This window comes from Mauremys mutica, chromosome 1 (genome assembly GCF_020497125.1).
Source record: "Mauremys mutica isolate MM-2020 ecotype Southern chromosome 1, ASM2049712v1, whole genome shotgun sequence".
Classification (NCBI taxonomy): Eukaryota; Metazoa; Chordata; order Testudines; family Geoemydidae; genus Mauremys; species Mauremys mutica.
In genome coordinates, this window is record NC_059072.1 from 109,639,836 (window position 1) to 109,662,943 (window position 23,108).

The 23,108-nt window shown below is 41.5% G+C and overlaps 1 protein-coding gene across 2 annotated transcripts in view; it reads left to right on the forward strand.

Moving 5' to 3' along the window:
- TMTC1 (transmembrane O-mannosyltransferase targeting cadherins 1) overlaps positions 1-23,108 on the forward strand; it is a 196,382-nt gene that overhangs the window by 140,193 nt on the left and 33,081 nt on the right. For both annotated transcript variants that reach the window (XM_045002256.1, XM_045002255.1), the window contains one exon: positions 20,969-21,112. In XM_045002256.1, the coding sequence (XP_044858191.1) occupies positions 20,969-21,112 (144 nt within the window). The remainder of the gene's footprint in view (positions 1-20,968; positions 21,113-23,108) is intronic.

Sequence of the window (23,108 nt, forward strand, 5' to 3'; positions counted from 1 at the left end):
CGGGCCATGGGTGTCCAGACCTAGTAGTCAGAGCCAGACTCTGCAGTCACAAGACAGGAGTCAGGTGGGTCAAGATACCAGGAGGTTAGAAGTAGGAGACAAACTGGAGATCACGACAAGTCAGATGCCAGGAGTGAAGCCGGAGCAGGTAGCAGGACTTGGGGAGGGAGCAGAAGGCACACAGAGCAACGTGGAGCCCAGCTATTCAGACGTCTTCCTGTTCCTGCTGCCGGCTTAAGTAGAGTCAGCAGGCCAATGAGCTGCTGTGGGATTCCACCAGTTGGACCTCACTGTTGTTAGTGCTCTAAAATCTGAATGGTTACTTGGATTGCTTGGAAATTTGTTGTGCCCCGTGGAGGCCTGGGGCAGTGTTCGTGATCCAAGTTTGAGGTCAATTGATCAATGGGTTCCTGAAGTTCAGAACTCCCCAAAACAATTTATTTCTGTTGCCTTGTGCAGCCTGGCCCCACAGCTCAATGAACAGGCACCCTTGCAGCATGTAGCCTCCTTCTGAGTTGTAGAAATGGGGAAGGGGAGCCTCTCCTAGAGGAGCGAACACAAGAAAAAGAACAACAATAAAAGACCGAGAGAAAAAACAGAAAGCAAAAGCCAAAGATATAAAAAAAAAAATCAAAATCACACCAGAGAGGAAAGAGACAGACAGAAAAAGAGAAAAGATGGACAGAAAAAAGGGACAGAAGAAAGGCATGTAGGACATAGCTTGATGCAAGGGAACATGTGCATATAGGGGTATCATCCCTTGCAAACTAGGGCTTCTGACAGAAAAATGGCTGGGAACCTTTTCTTATTGATCTGCAGCTTGCGTTTCCCTAAATGTGGGGGAGGGACAGAAATTACCTCAGTCCAATTAGACTGTGTCTGTGCTAATGCCCTCTGACCAACTAAGGAATAATATTGATGGCTCTGAAACCGAGCCCAACCTAGTCATGCTTAGCTGAAAGGATGGTGTTTGCTGCTACCCACCATGTCTGGAAAATGGATGTGAAAGGCACAGGACAACATTTTGGCTATGAACAGGGATACTGAGGACATCAGGGTTTTTTTGGGGTTTTTTTGTTTGTTTTTTTAAGTATTAGCAAATGCTACCCATCTCTAAAAGTGAGCTTACTAGTACCCACGGCTGCTTAGCCACTCCCTCCTCCCCATGTTGACACTGCCACTAGTGCAGGCATCTGCTTGTGTGTTACTCAGAGTTTATAGTATTTGCTGACTAGATTTTGCTCAGCTGTGTCTCTAGCTCAGCAGCACCCATTTATCATAATTATGGTGCTGTCTTCTGCTCTGCAGTATTTCAATTATACAGGAAGCTATTTTAGAATTGATTGCAGGCCATGTTTATTAAACTTTATTAGATATGTAGCCTGTGATGATGATGATATCTGTAGTGTTTGTGCCATGTAAAAGACTGGATTTTCAAAGGAGCTGGGTAGCTTCAGCTCCCTTTGACTTCAGTGGGAGCTGGGGTTGCTTGGCACCTTAGAAAATCAAGCTGCAGGTGTTCATCCTGAGGAGTTAACATTCTAATCCTGCCAAATAAGATACATAGGGAAACAAGTGTTGTCTAGTGCTTGGAGCTCAAACTAAGAGTAGGCTCTCATAGGTTCTGCTTCTGATTTTGCCACTGACTAGAGATGTGACCTTGATCAAATCATTTAATCTCTCTGTGCCTCAGGTTTCCACATCTGTAAAATGGGGATATTAATATTTATCTATATAGTGCACTCCTACGCCACTTCTCTGTCCATCTTCTCTCTTCTCCTAGCTCTTTTTCCTCCATGTTGTCTCTTCTGCCCCAGCACCCGCTCCCTGACTGTATGTCACAGAATGTTGGGGCCTATATACTAAAACATAAAGCAGTGTAGGTACAAAATTGTAAATCTACTTCCACCAAGAATGCCATACTATAAATTCTGCACAATCACTCCCAGTTGTGAAAAGTCCTGCATCAGTAGGTAGGTCTTGCACCATGCATTGAAATTCAACAAATTCCAGCTCTGTTGAACCAGTGGAAAAGGTAAGTAAATAACATAGTGATGGATGCAGTATAGGATCCTAGATATATGCCATAGATACACGTAAATTCCAGCGCCAGGCTTCCTCTAGTGAGTATTACCTGCTCCCCAAGGTTCCAGCGTAGAGAATGTTAGCAAAAGCACCCAAGCTGATTCCAGCTATGGCACCAGCACTTTCTCGCAATGTGACTGTAATACTAATGATATTGGGGCGAATTCTCTGTTGGTTTAAGTTATTGGAGTCCCATGAAGGCCAGTGAATTTCTTACAATTGACATTGGCAGAGAATTGGGACCATTAATGTTATGTTTGGCAATCTAGTGGTAATCCACTGTCCTGCCACGTATGCATCTAAATTTATCTACTGATCTTTTGTCCCTGTGGGACCACTGTACTCAGAAAGTACCGGTAATTTACACCACTTTAAAATAATCTCCTTTAAGAGCAACATTGAGGGGTTTAGAAAGGAGCCTCATTGAACCATCCTCCACTAAAAGGGAAGATTGCTGTACCACAGAGTGTGTGAAAGTGGGGTGAAGGAGGCTTAAGTGGAAGAATTAGAGAGGCTATCATGGGACTTCAGTGACACTCCCAAAATGACAGAGGAGACTAGTGGTAGCACAGAAGGCTACCATATAAAGAGTGAGAGATCAGCAATCATGGTCCCTTCCTCCTGTGTCAGCGATGGTGGGGAGCACTGCAAAGGTCATGTATGCAGTTGTTTGGAGGTAGGAAAAGGAGAAGCCTCACCTCACTGTACAGCAGATCCTTTGCGTAAGGAGCAGTGTTGATGGCCCATTGATCATTTTAGCTTCCTTTCAAAATTTTATGGCAAATTGTAATTGATGTAGTTTTTGTTGCATTTTTAATGACTATGAGATTAAGTATAAAAAATTGCTAAACAAAAATTATCATGATGTCACAGTGTACTTGGATGTCTTAATTACTCATAACATTACTATTAATAATAATAATAATAATAATAAAACCTGGCACTTACAACACCTTTCAGCCAATGCCTAATTACTGTGCAACCATTTAGTTAAGTACCATAATACCCCTGTGAGGTAAGTAATAATATAACTGTGATACAGATGAGTAGATTGAAGGGCACCTGGGTCACACAGTAAATTGATGACAAGGCCTAGGTCTCAGGAATCCTAGCTCTCAGTGCTTTAACCATTTGTTTACATTCCTATTATTCCCAGATCCTCAGCTGGCATAAATTGGAGTTGCTCCATTGATTTCAATGCAACTAATCAATGACCCAGAAGAATATATTTTCCGATAATAAATTTCCAGAACAATATATTTCCAAAGGACAGAAGTCCCATTGATCACCTCTTAAAATTAATGTTTGTTTGAAATGGTGGCAGATCACCCTTTAGAAAACTCATTAAGCACTTGGTGTGGAGGACCCAATCATGAAATGTTCTGGTTTATCTTGCCTTGTGAATTAGTGTGTAGCCTAATTATATACAGTGCTATGGCTGGGGAACATGAAAACTGAGACCTAATGTAAAAATGTACAGGAACATGATCATTTTAAAGAAAAGCTTAACTCTGTCTGTGCACAAGTGTGCAAAAGTCTCTCCTTTATGTCAGGTTTGGAAATGAACATTCAATCTAACCTGGAAGCACAGCCCTTTGGGGATGCAAACTAAAATATGTATAAACCAGATTTCATGAATAGTTGGCATTCTGGAATTGTAGTAATGGGTTATAATAAACCTTTTAGCTGACCTGCAATGGAACAAGAAACGCATCACTGTAATCGACCTCTTCGGTAGTTTCTCAGTCATGCTGTAGTGGCCCCAGAAGAAACTTGTTGCTTCACAAAATAAAAAAAATTAAGGTAATAAAAATGCTATATGGTAATAGATTAGAGAAAATTATCTCTTAAGGCTAGTCTAAAGACTTGCTGCTGTTGCAGATTGTCTACTTCTGCTAGTTCTGCTTGAGACCCCCTGTTGACAGAGATAAAAAAATATTAGTCTTACATGAAATAAATCTTGTCTTATCACCTGTGTGAGAGAGAGAGAATATCAGGACACTCAATTTCATGCTGATCTGATGAATATTTACAGTGTGCTAATGAATATTTCTTGTTGTTGATCGCTGTTGAATTTTGGTGTTTTTCCATTCTTCCTAAGCCTTATGTTGCTCAGGAAACCTTTTTATTATTCATCAGGAATTAATGTAAGCTGATGTGCATGGATGAATATAGCAGAGTTTTAAAAATCTATTCCAGCAAAGTGGTATTATCACTTTAATATGCGTTCTGGCAACAAAGGAAAAAATGCAAACTTGAAAAATTGTGGTAATTCAAAACTAAATTTTCAAAGTGGCCTTATCCCATCCTCTGTATTTCCAGGGCTAAAATGGTGGACTCAAGTTTTTAGGCATGAAGTTTTTCTTGGCTGAATTTTGCCTCCCCTGAATCTTCGGTTTGTGTGTATCAACACATTTGTGTTAAGGAATTGTCATGTAATTAGAGGCTTTGCTCAGTTTGGTTGCACAAATTGCATTTTGTGCAGCCCAAGCTTCTGAGGTAGGCAAAAATTTTGGCACCCAAAATTGAACACCAAAATTTTGGGGCATTCAAATTTGGAGGCTGTCTCTGAAATTTGGTGCTTACCCTTTTTTAACAGAGTATATTGTTGTTTTCAAATTAAGTTAAAGGCACAGGAGAGAGTTAGCTTTGGGTCAGAGATGATACAATGATCTGGAAATGGACAAAAATACTTTATTTATAACTGAATGCATTATTTATAACTGATTTTTGCTGCTGGGTGAATACTCACAAAAATGAACTGGGGGAAGAAAATGAGGAGGGCAAGGGAGGGAGGGACAGAGTTGATATTAGCAGGCATAGGGAGTTAGGCATCCTGAAGCAATACAGAGCTGCTATCTCCCATGCAAAATGTGGACAAAGAAGTGAATTGGTTCCTGTTTCCAATCTGAACTTTAATTTTATATATACCGGTATGTATGTATGTATATGAAATATTTGGTATTTGATATTATATAATACAACATAACAAGGGTGGCCAAACTTACTAGCCCTCCAAGCTGCATCTGACAATCTTCAGAAGTTTGAGAGCCAGGGCACACCTGCCAGAGGCCAGGGATCAGGGCGTCAGCCCCGCAGGAGGCACCTGATGGGGCTTGGGGCTTTAGCCCAGCTCCTGCCAAAGCCCTGAAACCCTCTTCTCCACTGGGCAAATGCCCTTACCCCCTGCCCTGCTGAAGGACAGAGGTCCTGAGCCTCCCCTCCAGTCTGATAGGTGAGGGGCGGGGGGGACTCGGCGAGCCACAGTTTGGCTACCCCTGCAATATAAAGTATTCATATCTATATACATATTGTGTGTGTGTGTGTGTGTGTGTGTATGTATGTATGTATGTATGTATGTATACAATAATTATTTTTGTCCATTTGCAGATCATTGTATCGTCTCTGACCCAGAGATAACTGTCTCCTGTGTCTATAACTTAATTTGAAAACAAATATATACACAGTAGAACCTCAGAGTTGCAGACCCCTCGGGAATGGAGGTTGTTCATAACTCTGAATAAAGCACAGTTCGGACTCCAGCTCCAGAAGCTGACACTCCAGGCCATGCATCAGCAGCAGCTGAGCTGCTCCCTACTGAGCCCTGGCATGAGTTTGCAAGCTTGTCCCCCTCCTGGGAAGGGTGTGTTTGTATACATAAATGTAAAATGAGGAATATACACACATTCACATATGTTGTGTGTGTGTGTGTGTGAGAGAGAGAGAGAGAGGCAGACAGCCCTTTTGGGCTTTCTTTTCTGACCTCCTCCCACCAAGTGGAGCACCTAGGGAACATCTGGGGAGCAAAGAGGATTCCTGAGGCAGTAGTCCCATAGGCCTCCGGGAGAACGTCTGCCCCAGGGGGGAGAGTTCCCGGTGGAGGAAGAGCTAGGAGGCAAACAGGCTGGTTTACTGGTTGGAAATACTAGTATTGCAGGGGAGGAAGAATCTGGGTGTTGCAGAACACAAGTTCAGTCACTTAGGGTTTCAGTCACATAATGGAAGCTGGAAGTTTCAGTGGAAATACTGACTTGCATTACCATGACATGTCATGAGATCTTGCAGGAGAAAAGCTCAAACAACGGAGACATAGGTATATGTGCCATAGCCACATTTCCTGCTGCCCCATGTTGAGAAAAAGCTGCGCCATAACATCATTTGTGATGGCTTGGACATTAACCAGTCACACCACTCTATTCCCTCCCCCACTTAAAAATAACACCCTAGGGAGTGTTAATGACACTGTTTTTTTGCTAAGCTTTCCCACAGTCTTACCCACTGACTTTTTATATATTTTAAATCAACAGTATCTGGAGTTGTTTAAACAGTGTTTAAATTGCACTCTGTGTATTAAAACAAAATCTTGTTCACATGACCTTTTATTTTAAATATACTATGTATATAGAAGAACTCCTTTCAGCACAAACTGCAGGTGGCCTGGAACACCAGCTGCGCTTGATTTTTGGAATGATTTACAATACCAACACCATTTGTTAGCTTGTTTTTATGAGTTAGAATTTACGCTGCTACCCTGTTATAGACATGGTTGCGTTCACTCCTGATGCTTTGAATGTCCTTATGACATCCAGAGTAGTCACTTGCGGTGATCCCTGTAGTTTGGAGTTTGATGAAGCCATATTTGGAAAGAATAAATGAATAGACTGCATTAGTAAATGTAGATAACTTGAGATAACTGCTGACTGATGTAATAACGTTTGCTGGCTGAAAAGGATGCCTGATAAAAACCTGAACCCTAGACTTAACGGATGTCACAATAAAGTGCAATGGAGCATTAGGCACATTGCTTTAACCAAGGGAGTTTATTTTAAAATGTATTTTGTGGAAAGCATGCACTACAGTATATTCCACCCCCACACTCTTGCTCTGCTTCATACTGGCCAAGTATCAAGCAAGGCCATAGTTTTATTTATTCAAAACAAAGAGATATACATGGGACCATGAACAACAACACAAAAGATCCTTCTGCAGGGCCCTGTAAGAGGATATGTAGCATTCCAAACGCCTCTGCTATGGCAAGGCCCCACCTGGTACAGGAATGGCCTGTTGCCTTGTGGCAGTGCAATAAAAACTAAAATGTCACTGCTCTATTGATTTTATTTTCGGTGGAGTAAACATCTCTACATAATAGGACTCGGTGCTTAAAGACCATTCCATTCTCCTAGTATTATTATAAACAGTCTCTCTCTCTGTGCAATAATTTGATTTTAAATACAAGGTGCAGACAATGGGAAATAAGAGAATCATTGAAATGTGGGGCTGAAAGGGACCTCAAGAGGCCATCTAGTCCATGCCCCTGCTGTGAGGCATGACCAAGTATACCTAGACCATCCCTGACAGTGATGGTGGATTCCACAACCTCCCTTGGAAACCTACTCCAGTATTTAACTATCCTTGTGGTTAGAAAGTTTTTTCCTAAATCTCCCTTTCTGCAGATTATGCCAATTGCTTCTTGTCCTATCTAATTAGATATAGAGAACTATTGAACCCCATTGTTTTTATGACAACACATATCATATTAGAAGACGGTTTTCAGGTCCTCCTTCTGTCATCGTTTTTCAAGACTAATGTCCAGTTTTTTTAACTTTCCTCATAGGTCAGATTTTCTAAACCTTTTATCGTTTTTGTTGCTCTCTTCTGGACTGTCTCCAATTTATCCACATCTTTCTTAAAGTGTGGTGCCCAGAACTAGAGAGAGTACTCCAGCTGAGGCCTCACCAGTGCTGAATAGAGTGGGACAATTGCCTCCCAGGGCATAGATGAGACACTCCTGTTAATGCACCTTAGAATGATATTAGCCTTTTTTGCAACTGGATCACATTGTTGGCTCATATTCAATTTCTGATCCACTATAGCCCCCACATCCTTTTCAGAAGTACTACCACTTTGCCAGTTATTCCCCATTTTGTATTTGTGCATTTGATTTTTTTCTTCCCACATGTAGTAGTTTGCACTTGTCTTTATTGAATTTCATCTTGTTGAGTTCAGACCAATTCTCCAATTTATTAAGGTCCTTTTGAATTCTAATCCTGTCCTCCAAAATGCTTACAACACCTCTCAGGTTGGTGGTGTTCACAGATTTTTGTAAGCATACTCTGCACTCCATTATCCAAGTAATTAATTAGTGCTGGACTCAAGATAGACCCCTGCGGGCCCCGCTGGGTATGTCCCCCCGTCTTGAAAGCGAACCATTGATAACTCCTATTTCAGTACGGTCTTTTAACCTGTTGTAAGTTATTTCATAATTACTTATAGTCATTTCGTCTGGACCATATTTCCCTAGTTTGCTTATAAGAACGTCATGTGGGACTGTATCAAAAGCCTTACTAAAATCAAGATAAATCACGTCTACAGCTTCCCCATCATACACTAGGCCCAATAAGCCTGTCAAAGAAGGAAATTACGTTGATTTGGCATGATTTGTTTTTGACAAATCTATATTGGTTATTACTTATCACCCTATTATCCATTAGGTGCTTACAAATTAATTGTTTAATAATTTGTTCCAGTATCTTTCTATGTATTGAAATAAGGCTGACTGATTTATAATCCCCAGGGTTCTCTTTGTTCCTCTTTTTAAGGATAGGATGTTTGTCCTTCTCTGGTCCTCTGAAACAACACCTGTTATCCATGAGTTCTTGAAGATTATTGCCAGTGGATAACAATTATTTTGGAGAGAGACAAGTTAATTTGTGATTTTGGGTTCACATGTGTTTCCCCTGCTCCTCACAACCATATTTCCCCCTCTCAACAATCCATGAGACTTCTGTGCTTTACCTTATGAAGTTTTTTGGATCACTCCCAGTAACATCTTTGAGTGGACCATTCCCTCTTCAGGAGTCACTGGGTGGCCATGGCTTCATACTGTATGATCACAGAAGATGTTTGCTTCCTCCAATCTTACCAAGGCTCCTTTAAGGACAATGGAAGACTTGCTTCCTGTCCAGCTTTTGTCTTGTGAGGACATGGGGTCAGGACTTTCTGAACACTGTTGGCAGTACTTGGCCCAGTCAGCAACCCTGGCTATTTCTAGGTTAGGGTTACAGTCTCATGGAGATGTATGTATCATAGAGTAGCCCCAGGGCTGCTCCAACATATTCTAACTTATGCTAAGGGCTGTGGAGGACCCCAGTCAGCCCCAGAATATGGGAAGATGCATAAGTGGCTTACCTTTCTGTCCTCTTCCTTCCTCTTCTGTTCCAACACTGACTGTAGGCTGGCCAGAACAGATAGGCAGGACCACTTTACTGTCAGACCACTTCTCTGGCAAGTTAAACTGATTCTGTGTATAGGATTCCTACCCCATTGGTCTGTTTGGTGTAAGAGCTGGACCAGTGCCGGATAGGTTGGATGCCCACACTAATGCCACAGAGATGAAGTGGGTGCAGAATAACTGATAGAATAGGAGTATGGGTGGGACTACGCTATGTTCTAACCAAAGTTACAAAAGTGTGCTACAGTCCAAGTCTTTCCAGGACTTCATCACATAAAGTCACATGAGTGTCATAACATGACAGTCATGATTTGGTTGTGTCTACACAGGCAAGATGCAAGGAGCTAGATTTAGAAAACCATTAATGCACTGTGGTTAAAGAGACAGAAGATAGGTTACATACCACAATTTGTATAATTATCATTTAAATCAGCTGACTGGAGAATAGCTAATGTAAAGCCAATTTTTAAAAAGGCTCCAGAGGTGATCCTGATATTACAGGCTGGTAAGCCTAACTTCAGTACCAGGCAACTTGGCTGAAACTATAGTAAAGAACAGAATTGTCAGACACATAGATAAACATTATTTGTTGGGGAAGAGTCAATATGATTTTTGTAAAGGGAAATCATGCCTCACCAATCTATTAGAATTCTTTGAGGGGGTCAACAAGCATGTGGATGATGGTGATCCAGTGGATATAGTGTACTTAGTTTTTAAGAACGCCTTTGACAAGGTCCCTCACCAAAAACTCTTAAGCAAAGTAAGCTGTCATGGGATAAGAGGGAAAGTCCTCTCATGGATCAGTAACTGGTTATAAGATAGGAAACAAAGGGTAGGAATAAATGGTCAGTTTTCAGAATGGAGAGAGGTAAATAGTGGCATCCCCCAGGGGTCAGTACTGGGACCGGTCCTATTCAACATATTCATAAATAATCTGAAAAAAAACAGGGTAAACAGTGAGGTTGCAAAAGTTGCAGATGATACAAAACTACTCAAGATAGTTAAGTCCAAAGTAGACTGTGAAGAGTTACAAAGGGATCTCACAAAACTAGGTGACTGGGCAAAAAAATGGCAGATGAAATTCAATGTATATAAATGCAAAGTAATGCATATTGGAAAACATAATCCCAACTGTACATACAAAATGATGGGGTATACGTTAGCTGTTACCACTCAAGAAAGAGATCTTGGAGTCATTGTGAACAGTTCTCTGAAAACATCCACTCAATGTGCAGCGGCAGTCAAAAAAGCTAACAATGTTGAGAATCATTAGGAAAGAAATAATAAGACAGAAAATATCATATTGCCTCTATATAAATCCATGGTACACCCACATCTTGAATACTGCATGCAGATATGGACGCCCCATCTCAAAAAAGGTGTATTGGAATGGGAAAAAGGTACAGAGAAGGGCAACAAAAATGATTAGGGAAATGGAACAGCTTCCATATGAAGAGTGATTAAGAAGATTGGGACTTTTCAGCTTGGAAAAAAAATAACTAAGGGAAGATATGATAGATGTCTATAAAATCATGACAGGTGTGGAGAAAGTAAATAAGTAAGTGTTATTTACTCTTTCTCATAACAAAAGAACTAGGGGTCACCCAATGAAATGACTAGGCATCAGATTTAAAACAAACAAAAGGAAGTATTTCTTCACACAACACACAGTCAACCTGTGGAACTCTTTGCCGGAGGACGTTGTGAAGGCCAAGACTATAACAGGGTTAAGAAATGAACTAGACACATTCATGAAGGACAGGTCCATCAACGACTATTAGCCAACATGGGCAGGGATGGTGTCCCTAGCCTCTGTTTGCCAGAAGCTGGGAATGGACAACAGGGGATGGATCACTTGATGATCACCTGTTCTGTTCATTCCCTCTGGGGCACCTGGCATTGGTCACTGTCAGAAGGCAGGATACTGGGCTAGATGCATCATTGTTCTGACCCAGTATAGCCGTTCTTATGTTTTGTTATATAGTCCCCAATAGTTTGGCTGTGTAGCAGAGCCTATAACATCCTGCACTTCGTTGTATTCGTATAGTTTTCTTGGATTACATAGTGATACCTAACCTGTTCTCTGTTGGTATTAGGCATATCATGGCTGCACAGCCTTTTGTTGGAGCTCAATTTTTTAGAAGCTCTGTATGGATTCTTCAGAAGCTGGAAATGATCAAAAATGCATTTTCATTCTTTTAGTGGATTACTTTGTTTAAAAGGGGGGCTAGAAAAAAGTTAGACGTGCTCCAAGGATTTTCAGTGGGAAAGTATAATGTGTATGCATTCTTGTCATTGATGTACAAATGAGAGGACCCGAAGAACTGTTCTTATTACAGCACGTGCCTAATAGCTCAGCGTCACTGGGAACTTAGAGTTTAGCAAATTAGTTTTTATTTTTAGCCTCAATACTGTTTGACGTAAAATCCTTCTTTTTTATCTCCTCTATACTCAGTCTGCAAGTTCTTTTTCCCCAGCAGGTTCTTAGAATGTCATGAAAATTCATAAAGTGAAATGGGGTTTAGTGTAGTACAAACTTGTGTGTGTAATTTAATGCTCTTGGATATGCTTTTCATGGATGCCAAGCTTAAGAATCATGCTGCTTCTGCCTACTTTAGATTACATATATTTTACTTCTCTGTTCTTCTCTTTTCTTTCTTTTGGGGAAAACGTTCCCCTGGATATTGGGGTGCAGTATGGCTGTTCTGTGCTGGCTGCTGGCAGGCTCTGCCAATAAACGTGGTATAGCCAGACATGAAAGGATCACTCCAGGAAAAGAAGAATTTTCTAGTGGCATAGAAAAATGTGAAAAATCGGGATAGGGTTGGGGGGTAATAGGAGCCTATATAAGAAAAAGACCCAAAAATTGGGACTGTCTTTATAAAATTGGGACATCTGGTCACCCTGTCTGGCTACCATGTTGGCACTTTACTAAATTGAACACAACCGCACATAGAAATCCCAACTGCTATCAGAATCCCATTGTGTTGGACACTGTACAATACACAGACAATCCCTGCCCTGAAGAGCTTGAACTCTACATAGAGAGACAAAAGGTGGGAGAAAGATGAGGAGCCAAGACAGAAAGTAATGATTTATCCAAGGTCACACAGGAAACCTGTGGCAGTTGAACAGAGATCTGCAGTGGCTGAGTTCAGTTCCTTACCTACAGAGCCTTTTTCCCTTGCAACTACTGGCGGCTGGTGTAACTTACACCTGAGAATGGACCAGTGCGTGGCTTAGGAGCAGGCAAGCAGACAGGCCACCTTTGCACACACAGCTGCTGAGCTGGGCTGGGCTGGGCTGTGTGCTGCTTGGCTGCAGCCAAGGATCTGACAGATTTAATACATCCACTGAAAAGGACTATGGTTGGAATTTCCAAATGAGCCTAAGTGTGTTAGACACCTAGCTAACAATAATCTCCAGTGGGGTTTGTGTGCCTAATTCCCTTAGGTTCCTTTGAGAATACTGGTCTGCAGTGATTTTTTTTTAAAGCTGGAAGGAACTAGATTTGGAAAACCATTAATGCACTGTGGTTAAAGAGACAGAAGATACCTCTGAATATTTCAATATATGCCTTAGTCCTTTACAAAAATATTAAAACGTTCCTAGAAGACAAATTTGGAAAAGACCCTGATCCTGTGAGTTGCAAATCTCTGTGCCCATAGGACACAGTCTGTTGGGTTGAGACCATACTGGTGTTAGGTCATACTTAAGGCTACGATTTAGTCATTGAGGTTGTGGAAGCCATGGAAGCCATGCCTTCCAGTGACCTCCGTGATTTCAGCCTGCGGAGGTCAGGAGCTGCAGGGTCCCCCCACCGCCAGCAGGGGCTGGGAGCTGTCAGATATCCCCACTGCTTCTGGTGGACCCACAGCTCCCGGCACCTGCAGTCAGAGGGGGCACCACACCACACAACTCCCAGGCACCATGGGGAGACCCAGCAGTTCCTGGCCCTTGTGGCTGGTGGGGGACCTCTGGAGCTGCAGGCAGCAGGGGCCCCCGCATCTCCCAGCCGTGGGCGGCAGGGGACCCTGGAGCTCCAACACCCAACCTGCGATGGGGGCTCCCGGAGCTCCTAGTTACCCCACAGTTGCCCTGCTGCAGGCTGCGTGGGAACCTGCAGATCCCCATTTTGTCACAGATATTTTTAGTAAAAGTCATGAACAGGTCATAGCTTCCATTAATTTTTCTCTATTGCTCACAACATGTCTGTGACTTTTACTAAAAATATTTGTGACCAAATCTTAGCCTTAGTCATACAGCATCACCTTGCCAGAGCAGGATTGTTCCATGTAGTACCCTTGCTCCTCAGATTTTATTCAGTATAGTTTTAAATCAATCTGTCACACAGTTTTAATAAGAAATTACTTAGGTGCATGGAAGTGAATGTGATGTAATAGAATCGGTTTGAAATAATACGCTGGTGTGTATATAAATGTGTAATGTAAAAATTTGGCATGAATGATATATTAATGTATCATTCTTACTTTTGTTGGCACAATGATGTCAATAAAATATTAAGGTGAATATAGAGAGGAGGGGGGAAGCATGTCTAAAAAGACTTGCCATCCTCCCAACAAATGTTTTTGCTTATTTAACTAGGGCCTGATTCTACCACACCAAAGCACATTGAAGTCAGTGGTACTCCCTCCATTCTTACTTGTGCTGAGTGTTGACTTCAAGGAGGTTTTGTGTGGAATGGAAGAATCCAGTCCAGTGAATTGGGAGAGAAGATACAAAGGGACATCCTGCAAATCTAAGACATGACCTGCCACTGGCTGTCTCTTAAACTCTGCCTCAGTTTCCCTATCTGTAAAATAAGGGTAATAATACTTAGTTACCTCGCAAAAGTGTTGTGGTGATCCATTAATCATGGCTGGTTTGAAGATGAAAAGTTCAAGTTTTTGCTAAGTTCCTTAGTCAAAAGGAGCATATAAACAAGGCAACCCAGAATTAGCCAGTGAAATTAGTTGCTGATTTCTCCCATTGCCTATTATGATAAATGGCTGAATCTGAAATCCACTGAAATATTTTTTGTGACAATACAAATAGGCTTCACACAATCACCAGTGCTCTAGAGCAGTGGTGGGCAACCTGCGGCCCGTGGATAATCCACTGGCGGGCCATGAGACAATGTTTACAAGACATGGTCTCACAGCCCACCAGCGGATTACCCTGAGGGGCCGGCAGGTTGCCCACCACTGCTCTAGAGTCACCTGTAGGCTCATCAGGTCCATGACGGCCAACAATTTGAAATGTTTTCAAGACATATTTTTTGTAAATAAGTTGGTAAATGGAAAAGCACTAGGACTCCAGGTGCCCCAGAGGGTTTTCTGTGAACTCAATTGAATTTTATCTTGGGGCGGGGGCAGTTAGATATTGAAAGGAAAGGGTGGAACCCAGGTTCTCCACAGGACTATCAGCAGGTGCTTCTGAAGAAAGCTGAGATGGCTAGCAGAGAGGTATGGCTAGAGTTGCAGCTGAAAGACACTTAACTAGGTAGTTGGGACCACTGATCGCCTGGAAAAGGCACTGCAGTCCCCTATTGCAACAGCCTTGCAGGGCCAGGGCATTGTTTGGGACTGAAATTATCTTAGACTCTGATCTCCTATGACTAGTCTCTTTGTCATACTTGAGGCCACTGGCAGCTGTGAGATCATTGAGACCCTTGTACTTCCGCCTTACCATTCCCCTAGCTGCCCTTAACTCATTGTCTGTTTCCTTGGGCAATTGCGAATAGTCACATTTCCTTTTGTTTTCTGCCCTTTCAGGCTTATGGCCCTGGAAAAATATAAAGAACTAAGTAAAAGCGGGTAGGGAGTTGTCAAGCTAATGCCCTTTCCCCCTTTAATACCTCTGGTGCCAGATCAAGAGCCCTTTAAATGCAGTACCATGAACAGGACTTGTCATTTGTTTAACTGGTTTCCCAATATTTGAATTAAAAGTTAAATTAAAATTCTTGGTGGATTATAGATTGTATCCATGATAACATTCCATTTTCCTCCATTCCCTTTCAGAACTGCCTTTTACCACAGAAATAAGTGAGCCACTGAACAGCTTTTACTAATATGCTAGGTAATAACTACATGAAATCAAAATTAAATGGTCATTGGTATTTAAAGATTGAAAATCTGTTTGCATTTTATGCTCTGTGTCTTCTGTGTGAAAGTAGAAATCTCTTGTCTGTGCCAGTCAATGAGGCTTTTGTTTGACTGTATTAGAGGGAATATTGCTAGCCTAAAAGAACTGGAGGATAATTACTAACAGGAGTTTTATGTAGTGTATACCTGTAATAGTTAAAGGCATGGCTGCTTAAATTTATTCCGACAATTGCAGCAGCAGCACTGGAGGAGCTATCTGAATTATTCATTTTGCCACGAGAAAGCATCCTACTTGTTTTTTCTTCAGAAATCAAAGTCCAACCTTATTTAAAGAATACTTTTATGGGGAAGGTTTCAAGTGAATTTTGCTGTTTCAGGACTTCTGCTGTAATTGCCAACGAAAGCAGATTCTCAAAGAAAATACTTAGGTTTTCTAAAAGAAGGGGAAAATTGATTTTTCACATGAGCTGCTTGTTGTAGGGAGAAGTTTAATGAAATTCAGCTTTCTTTCATAAATAATGCAGCACTTACAGTGTTTTTCTTCGACAATTTGATTATGTGAAGCCTAGAGGAATTTCTGCCTAATCAGATACATCGCAAGAGGGATGTTGCCTGCAGACTGTTACCATTACAGATGACATGTGGGTGAAGGGGTTCATCCAGATGGAACACTCCGTTTCATAAAAGAAGCTATAGGACAGTGTGTAAATTTGAACAGTTGACTCTCTGCATCTCAAACTGAGATAGTTATTTATAAAACAAAGTCCGTGTTCTGTGCAGTATTATTACTACTACTGGAGCACTGAGAGGCCCCAACTGAGAGTAGACACCGTACAACCATTGTAGGCCTTGTATAAACACCTGGGACGAGAAAGCCCCTGCCATGAAGAACTTACATTCTAAACAAGACAGACAGACACTGGGCTACATTTTGAAAATTTTCTTTTTTAAGAAATGCAAAATGTGCAGGTGTGTCAGTTTAATTTTAAAAAACAATATCCCAACCTAGAACCCTTTTGTACATGCAAATGATTTGCAAACTTTGTGGGAATGTTTTTAGAGGCCTTTAATCGATTAAGCCATAAGGTGTAACCTGAGTACAGGCTTATTGTGTTCTGTCATTCTAGTTCAGGGCTATGTTCTAACCTCTTTTTTGCTCCCCTAACATTGATACTGATAACATTGGAGTTCATGGACAGAAGTCCAATGGAGTGAGACCACGGTCCCCTTAGGGCCTGATTGTGTCCCTCCCTGCCCCTTATTGCATTGAGTAGCACCTTACTCCTTGACTTCAATGGCACTACTTGCAGAGTAAGGTATTCAACATAACTAAGAGTGGCAGGATCAGACCCTTTCTCATGAACCCATTGAATACCATGTCATCTCACTACACATTGGCTTTTCTCTGCTGCTGTCTTTTCTCCTAATGTTTGTTTGGATGTGGTGTGTGTGAAAGTTCTTCGTTTTCTATTGCTGGTAAAATTACAAATGGCTTCGACAAAGGTGCTTTAAATTTAGGACCAAATCCTCAGCTGGTATAAATTGGTAAAGCTCCATTGACTTTAATGGGACTAAATCAATTCACACTGGCTCAGGAGCTGGTCCTCAGGGTATATTATTTTTTGTAAAGGGCCATATGACCATAAGTAAATCTAAAGCACATGAAGTACAGCACAGAACAGCTGGAAGAAGTGTCTGCAATACTGTAATTTACTTCATTTGATGGCAGAGGCTTTAACGCAGAGTTCAAGTCCTTTATTTATGGAGCCGCTGGTAGGAGTTAAAGAGTTTAAAGATGAAACCAGCTCTGTATTTTCAACTTGGGTTTTCATTCCCTTTTAAATTTCCCCAGAAAATTCCCTTGGGGCTAAAATTTCATGTGAACACTCCTAGGCCAGAGGAGAATTTATTTCTGAAAGTTTGAGGGAAAAACACTAGTTAAAGGGCTGTAAAATGTTAATATATTTCTGACTTTTCCAATAATTGTCTTAAATGCTTTTGCCCACTCATAACTCAAACACAACTTGGTGTCAGGTGTTAAAACCGCCTCATGCTTTGTGAGTACTGACTATAAAGTAATGCACAGGTTTGTTTTGAAGCAGAAATAGAAAAAAAATTGACCCTGAAAGTCCCTGAACTTTTTTCCAATGAAATCAGTGGCAAAATTCCCATGGACCAGTATGGAAACAAAACTGAGCTCTAAAATGGCTACCTTGAACCTTATCCCAGAGCCCCCTGTATGGAATGGAAACATAGCTGTGCCATCCCTGAAGCAACCCAAAAAAATTGCTGTGACTTGATTCATCCCTACTACCCCATAGTTCCTGGTGCGAGGAATTTCCTACAGCATCTATCATCTTGTGTCCATTCAGTTCTGCTGGCCAGTGTATTTGGGGATGGACTCGGGGCTTCACTCATTCCCCCCCCCATCCCTGCCCACTTGCTCCTGGGGTGGATGTGGCAGCTCAGTGGAGCCTGCCCTTCCTCCCACACCCAGAGGGGGACTTCAGGCTGGTTGTGTGGGGAGATGTTGGGCTTCCATGCCCCAGTGCAGCTGTTTTAGGGCCAGCCACAATCAGGTCCTTCATTTATAACTCATTGTTATATGTTGGAAAAAGCCAACTGAAGGAGAGGTAAATAATTGTACTGTTGGTGAATGGTGGTGCCGATGGACTGTTTAGCTGTGCAAGATAAGGGCTTATACATCCACAAACTGTCAAGTAAACTTTCACAAATGAGTAGTTGCAGCAAGCAAAGTCTCTCATGGATGAACACAAGATGCTGATCCAAACATGAGGAATGTTGACAGAATATTTAGACATCAATTATAGTCGGCGGCAGTTCAATGACAGACTACATTTTTAAAATGCATATGGTTGGGTCCAGGAAATACTTAGAGGTCAATTACACAGCTATTAGTACCTGTACATTAGGGATTGTGGTGGAGGAATAAAATGATTTTGAGACATTTGATCATGCTTATTCATAGAAAGTTACCTGTGTTTTCCACCAGAACCGCATCCCTAGTTGTCTGAGTTCCCTCATACCTTTCCAGATCCTCCCACAAACAGGCCCCTTGCCAGAACTGTTCATATGCCACAGATTCAGAAAAAGACTGGTGTAAAAATCAGTGACAAAATACAAAAATGTTCCTGGTATTTAAGAAAAGAAAATCCCTGGGCTGTCATTCATGACATCGTGAGAAAACATGGGGAGAAAAATAGGGAAATTCCCAGATAAAGTTTTAAACTTTGTTAGCATTCTGTTTATCTAAGGCACTATATGGCCCCCATTACTATGGTATCTGAGCACCTACATCTTTAATGTATTTATCTTCACAGCACTCCTGTGAAGTTAGAGAGTAGTATTACCCCTATTTTACAGATAGGGAACTGAGTCACAAAGAGACTAACCACTGTGCCCAAGGTCATGTTGGAAGTCTGTGGTGGAACTTAGAATTTGAGCTGGGTCCCAGGCCAGCATCCTCACCCTTGGACCATCCTTCCTCCTTAGGGTTCATAACAGGGTTACCATATGTCCGGGTTTTCCCTGATATGATCTCTTTTTGGGTTCTCTGATCTCCATCCAGGAGAATTTTTGAAACATGAACAAATGTCTGTGATTTTGAGCTGGGTGGCTGGAGAGCAGTGTCTGCTGGCAAGCCACCCAGATCTGAAGGCAGCACCACTGCCAGCAGCAGCGCAGAAGTAATGGTGGCATGGTATGGTACTGCTGTACCTTCTCCTTTCCCGCTCACCCTCCCTCCAGCAGCGTCCTCTATTTGGGAACTTGAAATATGAAAACCTGGTTCATAAGTGATACCCCACTAGCAAAATCAGTTGTGAAGGAACTAGAGAGGGCAGGGCTGGAGAAGCAGCTGCGCATTGTTTAAACTAAACTTCAGTTTATCTGGATTAAAGCTCCCAAATCAAATTCTTATGAATTCAGGCAAAAAGGTGAGAGGAGGTAGGCAGAAAAAGCAGTCAGAGATGAGAGGCTAAAGAGAGAGGAAAAAACTATCTGGAAGCACCGTGCGCAGCACAATAGGGCCCTGAAGTTGATTGGGGCCTCTGAGTGTTTGTTTATTTCATAATAATAATAATAATAATGATAATAAATTTACACCTTCATCATCTTCTCTCTCTAGGAACCTGCATTTCAGATCTCACTTTTGACCACTTATTTCTCACTTTTTAGGGAAACAAACAAACCAAAATACTGACTTAGGAGCCCAATTTCAATTGAGAGTTGAGATTAGTGTTGGTCCACAAACTGCTGTGAATTCAGTGGAATTACACCACAGATGAATTTGACATGTTGTGCAATATTATTGCAACACAGAAAGGCTGAGTTAAGGCTCTATTTTGAACCACTAATATTTTACCATTCAGTTTATATATTAACTAGATGTTAAGGAGTATTCATACTCACAGGCAACAGTGTGGAAGCCAATAAATAATTAATAAGGATTTGAAGAGATCTTAAATGTATGTTAGTTAAGTTAGCATGAGTTAGCTGTGACCCTAATGATGTGAGATTTGTAGAAGTAAGATAATGTAAGACAGAGTGAACTGTGTGAAAGTTATTACGACCTTGCAATATGCAGTCTTGCTTTTTTCTAGTAGTAAGACAAATAAGATAGCAAAGAAGCTTATGTATAAACAAATGCAAATGTTTTCTTTTACTGTCTCCAGGATTGCTAGCTATTGTCTGTAACAAAGATATAAATGCTTGCTGTGATTGTTTACTAATTGAGAGAGACCTGTCCGGGGCAAGGGGCAACCCTGTTTCCTAGGACACTCTCTCCCTCTATTGTAATTACTAGAGAAAGAATAAAGTATTTGATTTTGCTGCACCCAAACAAAAAGCGAGAACTGAGTTTTTCTTCGACAACTGTAATAGCGTTTTTCCAAAGTTTGATAATTTTGTTTTGTCTGGATAATGTTCTTCTACAGCTGATTTTGTAAGTGGGAAATGACTTCAGTGAAGTGTTTTGTTTTGAGATTGTCCTGGAATTTTATTTCAACTTATTGGTGAAAATGGAAAAATGTTAGAAAGGGGTTTTTTGGGTTTTTGATGGAAACAAATGGGAAAAAAAATCAGAAATGAATGTTTCCCATGTAAATTTCCATTTTGATGGAAAAAAATGTGAAAGAAAAATTTTGACCAGATGTAACCACTCTGTCTTCTGCTAGCTTAGTTTATTACAAGCTACGTAATAAACATCCTCCTTCACCCCAACTGCCAGGAGATCTATAAGAATAGGTCTGATTTGCATTTTTCTCTGGAGGCTGAGCTCATTTCGTCCCATCCCTTCTTTAGAATGACTATCTCACACATGATGTTTTTGCTCCAAGACTCCCAACTCTTTCTCAGCTGCTGCAGGGGAGGAGAAATACATCAGCATGGTTCAGAGGTTTATTTTCACGTACAGAAAGAAGAATAACTGCAATAGCCTCATCTGGTGTTGGGAAGAGAGAGTATTAAAGCTGATAGCTTTGTTTGTCAGTATCTGAATGACTGTGATTTGAAATGTCCCCTTTCCCAGATTGTATCCTCGTCATGCGAGTGCCCTGAACAACCTCGGCACGTTGACCAAAGACTTGGTGGAAGCAAAGGAATACTACAGAAGAGCTCTTCAGTTAAACCCACAGCATAATCGAGCTCTCTTCAATCTTGGAAATCTGCTCAAGTAAGTTGAACATTGAGGTCAAATGGCTTCAATAAAATTAAAATACTTCCCCCCCTGCTCTCCCTACTGCCCTGTTACAGCAGCAGATTGTCTACCCAATGGTAGTGAAGAGTGATGTTAAGTTCTCACCGGCAGGCAGGACCAGGACCTCTTTGGGTTTTAGGGCAGGGATGGTGGCTGTTTTTTGGTTCTGATGTGCTCTTCGTTACTTTCTTTTGCTAGCTGCGAGTTTACTTTTTGGGAAGACACGCCACTTTGGCTCAGACAGTCTTGCAAAGAAGCTAGCCAAAGAAAGTAAGTTAGCGATATTAGGCCAGATCCTCAGCCCCGTTAAGACGCCTTTACACCAGCCTGCTGGCCTAGAGGTGCTCGAAACCCCGTGTCTCCATCCATCGGCAGGATCCTCTGGTGACAAAGAGTGAGAGTAGTGATCTGTATATCATTCAGTCCCCCCACTCCCATCCTTGTGGTCAGCAAGTTGTGGGGGACATGACTGGTGAGAGGAGGCATGGTTGAGACATCCTTGGCTGCTGGGGCAGCTCAGTAGGGCTATCAGCTGCTTGTACAACTTAATACAGCTCTTAGGCTGTTCTAAATTGCACCAGGGAACTGGGGGTCCAGAATCAAGGGAGCAAAGTTGGCTTAAGGCCATTTTTTTGCCCCATTTGTTGCACCAAATGCTCCTCAGCCACAGCTCAGGGTCTGGCCCCTTGTTATGTTTTACATTAGAACATAGGCTAAGAACAAAGAGGCCAACACTAGAAACTTTTGCTAATATAGTAATGTCAGTTAATAGTGTGACTCTTTTTTAACAGCATCTCTATACCAGCAAAAGCTCTAGGGTAACTGTTGTTTATACTAGCAGAAAAGCGCTTTTGTCAAATAGCTTGTGTCACTTGGAGAACCAGTATAAACTATAGTGGCAAAAGCATTATTTTTTCCCCCGCGTAAGTTGCATCTACAGTATGAGGGTTTGCCAGTATAGCTATACCAGCAAACCTTTTCTAGTGTAGACCTGGCCTTAGTATTGGGTTGGTTACAAAACAACATCATCTTACCAAAACTTATTTTAGCTGTACTGTTCTAAATGTTGCTTTGAATAAGGCTCTGTATCAAAGGTAACAAAAGGCTACAGTACTTAAATTCTGCCTTGTACCGTGGTGCTACACGTTATTGGTAATGGAGAATTCACTGTGATAACCTTACCAGTCAGTGCTATTGGTTTGGACTGATATATGGAGAACAAGTCATTCCTGAGAAATAAAAGAATAGGTCAATATTATATCAAACCATAGAAAGCACAAATTTGATCCAAAAGGCATTTGACCCAACGTTCTTGCATTATTCATTACAGTTGGCTGAAGTGCTCCTGAACTCCTCTGATCCCCAATTAGTGGGGAACATTCCTAAACATCCTAACATACAGAAGCACAAATTAGCCTCTAAGATCAATGGAGTGCATAAAGCCACATTTGCCCCCCACACCCTCAAATGCCCTACGTCAGCCCATTATCTCCTATATCCTGACCAAGTTCTAACATGGGTAATTACATTCTTTCTGTTGTGGTTCACGTCCCCTCTTAAAAACCATTGGACAATGCGGCTGTTAAACAGGTGCTGTGTTCCATCCCAAAGGCAGCTGCTTTAAAGCAGTGGCTGTGTGAGTTCTGTAAAGTGCTTTTGAATCCTTCAGGTTAAGAAGTGTTATAAAAAGACAATTATAACTAAGACCATAGCCTTAGAGATATTGCAGTCTGTAATAAAGTTGAACTTAGATACACAGACTGATTCTCTGCTGCCTTGCACAAAGTACAGACATTTAAACCTGTGCAAAGTGAGTACAAAACTCTGCCACTGGTGTAATGGAGAATTCAGATTTGATAACATTTTCTGCCCATTTTGCACAGGCATAAATGACTACACCAGGGAAAATCAATGGAGAACCAGGCGTGCAATATTTAAAACATGGCCGTTAATAGTATTATTTCCACTAGGA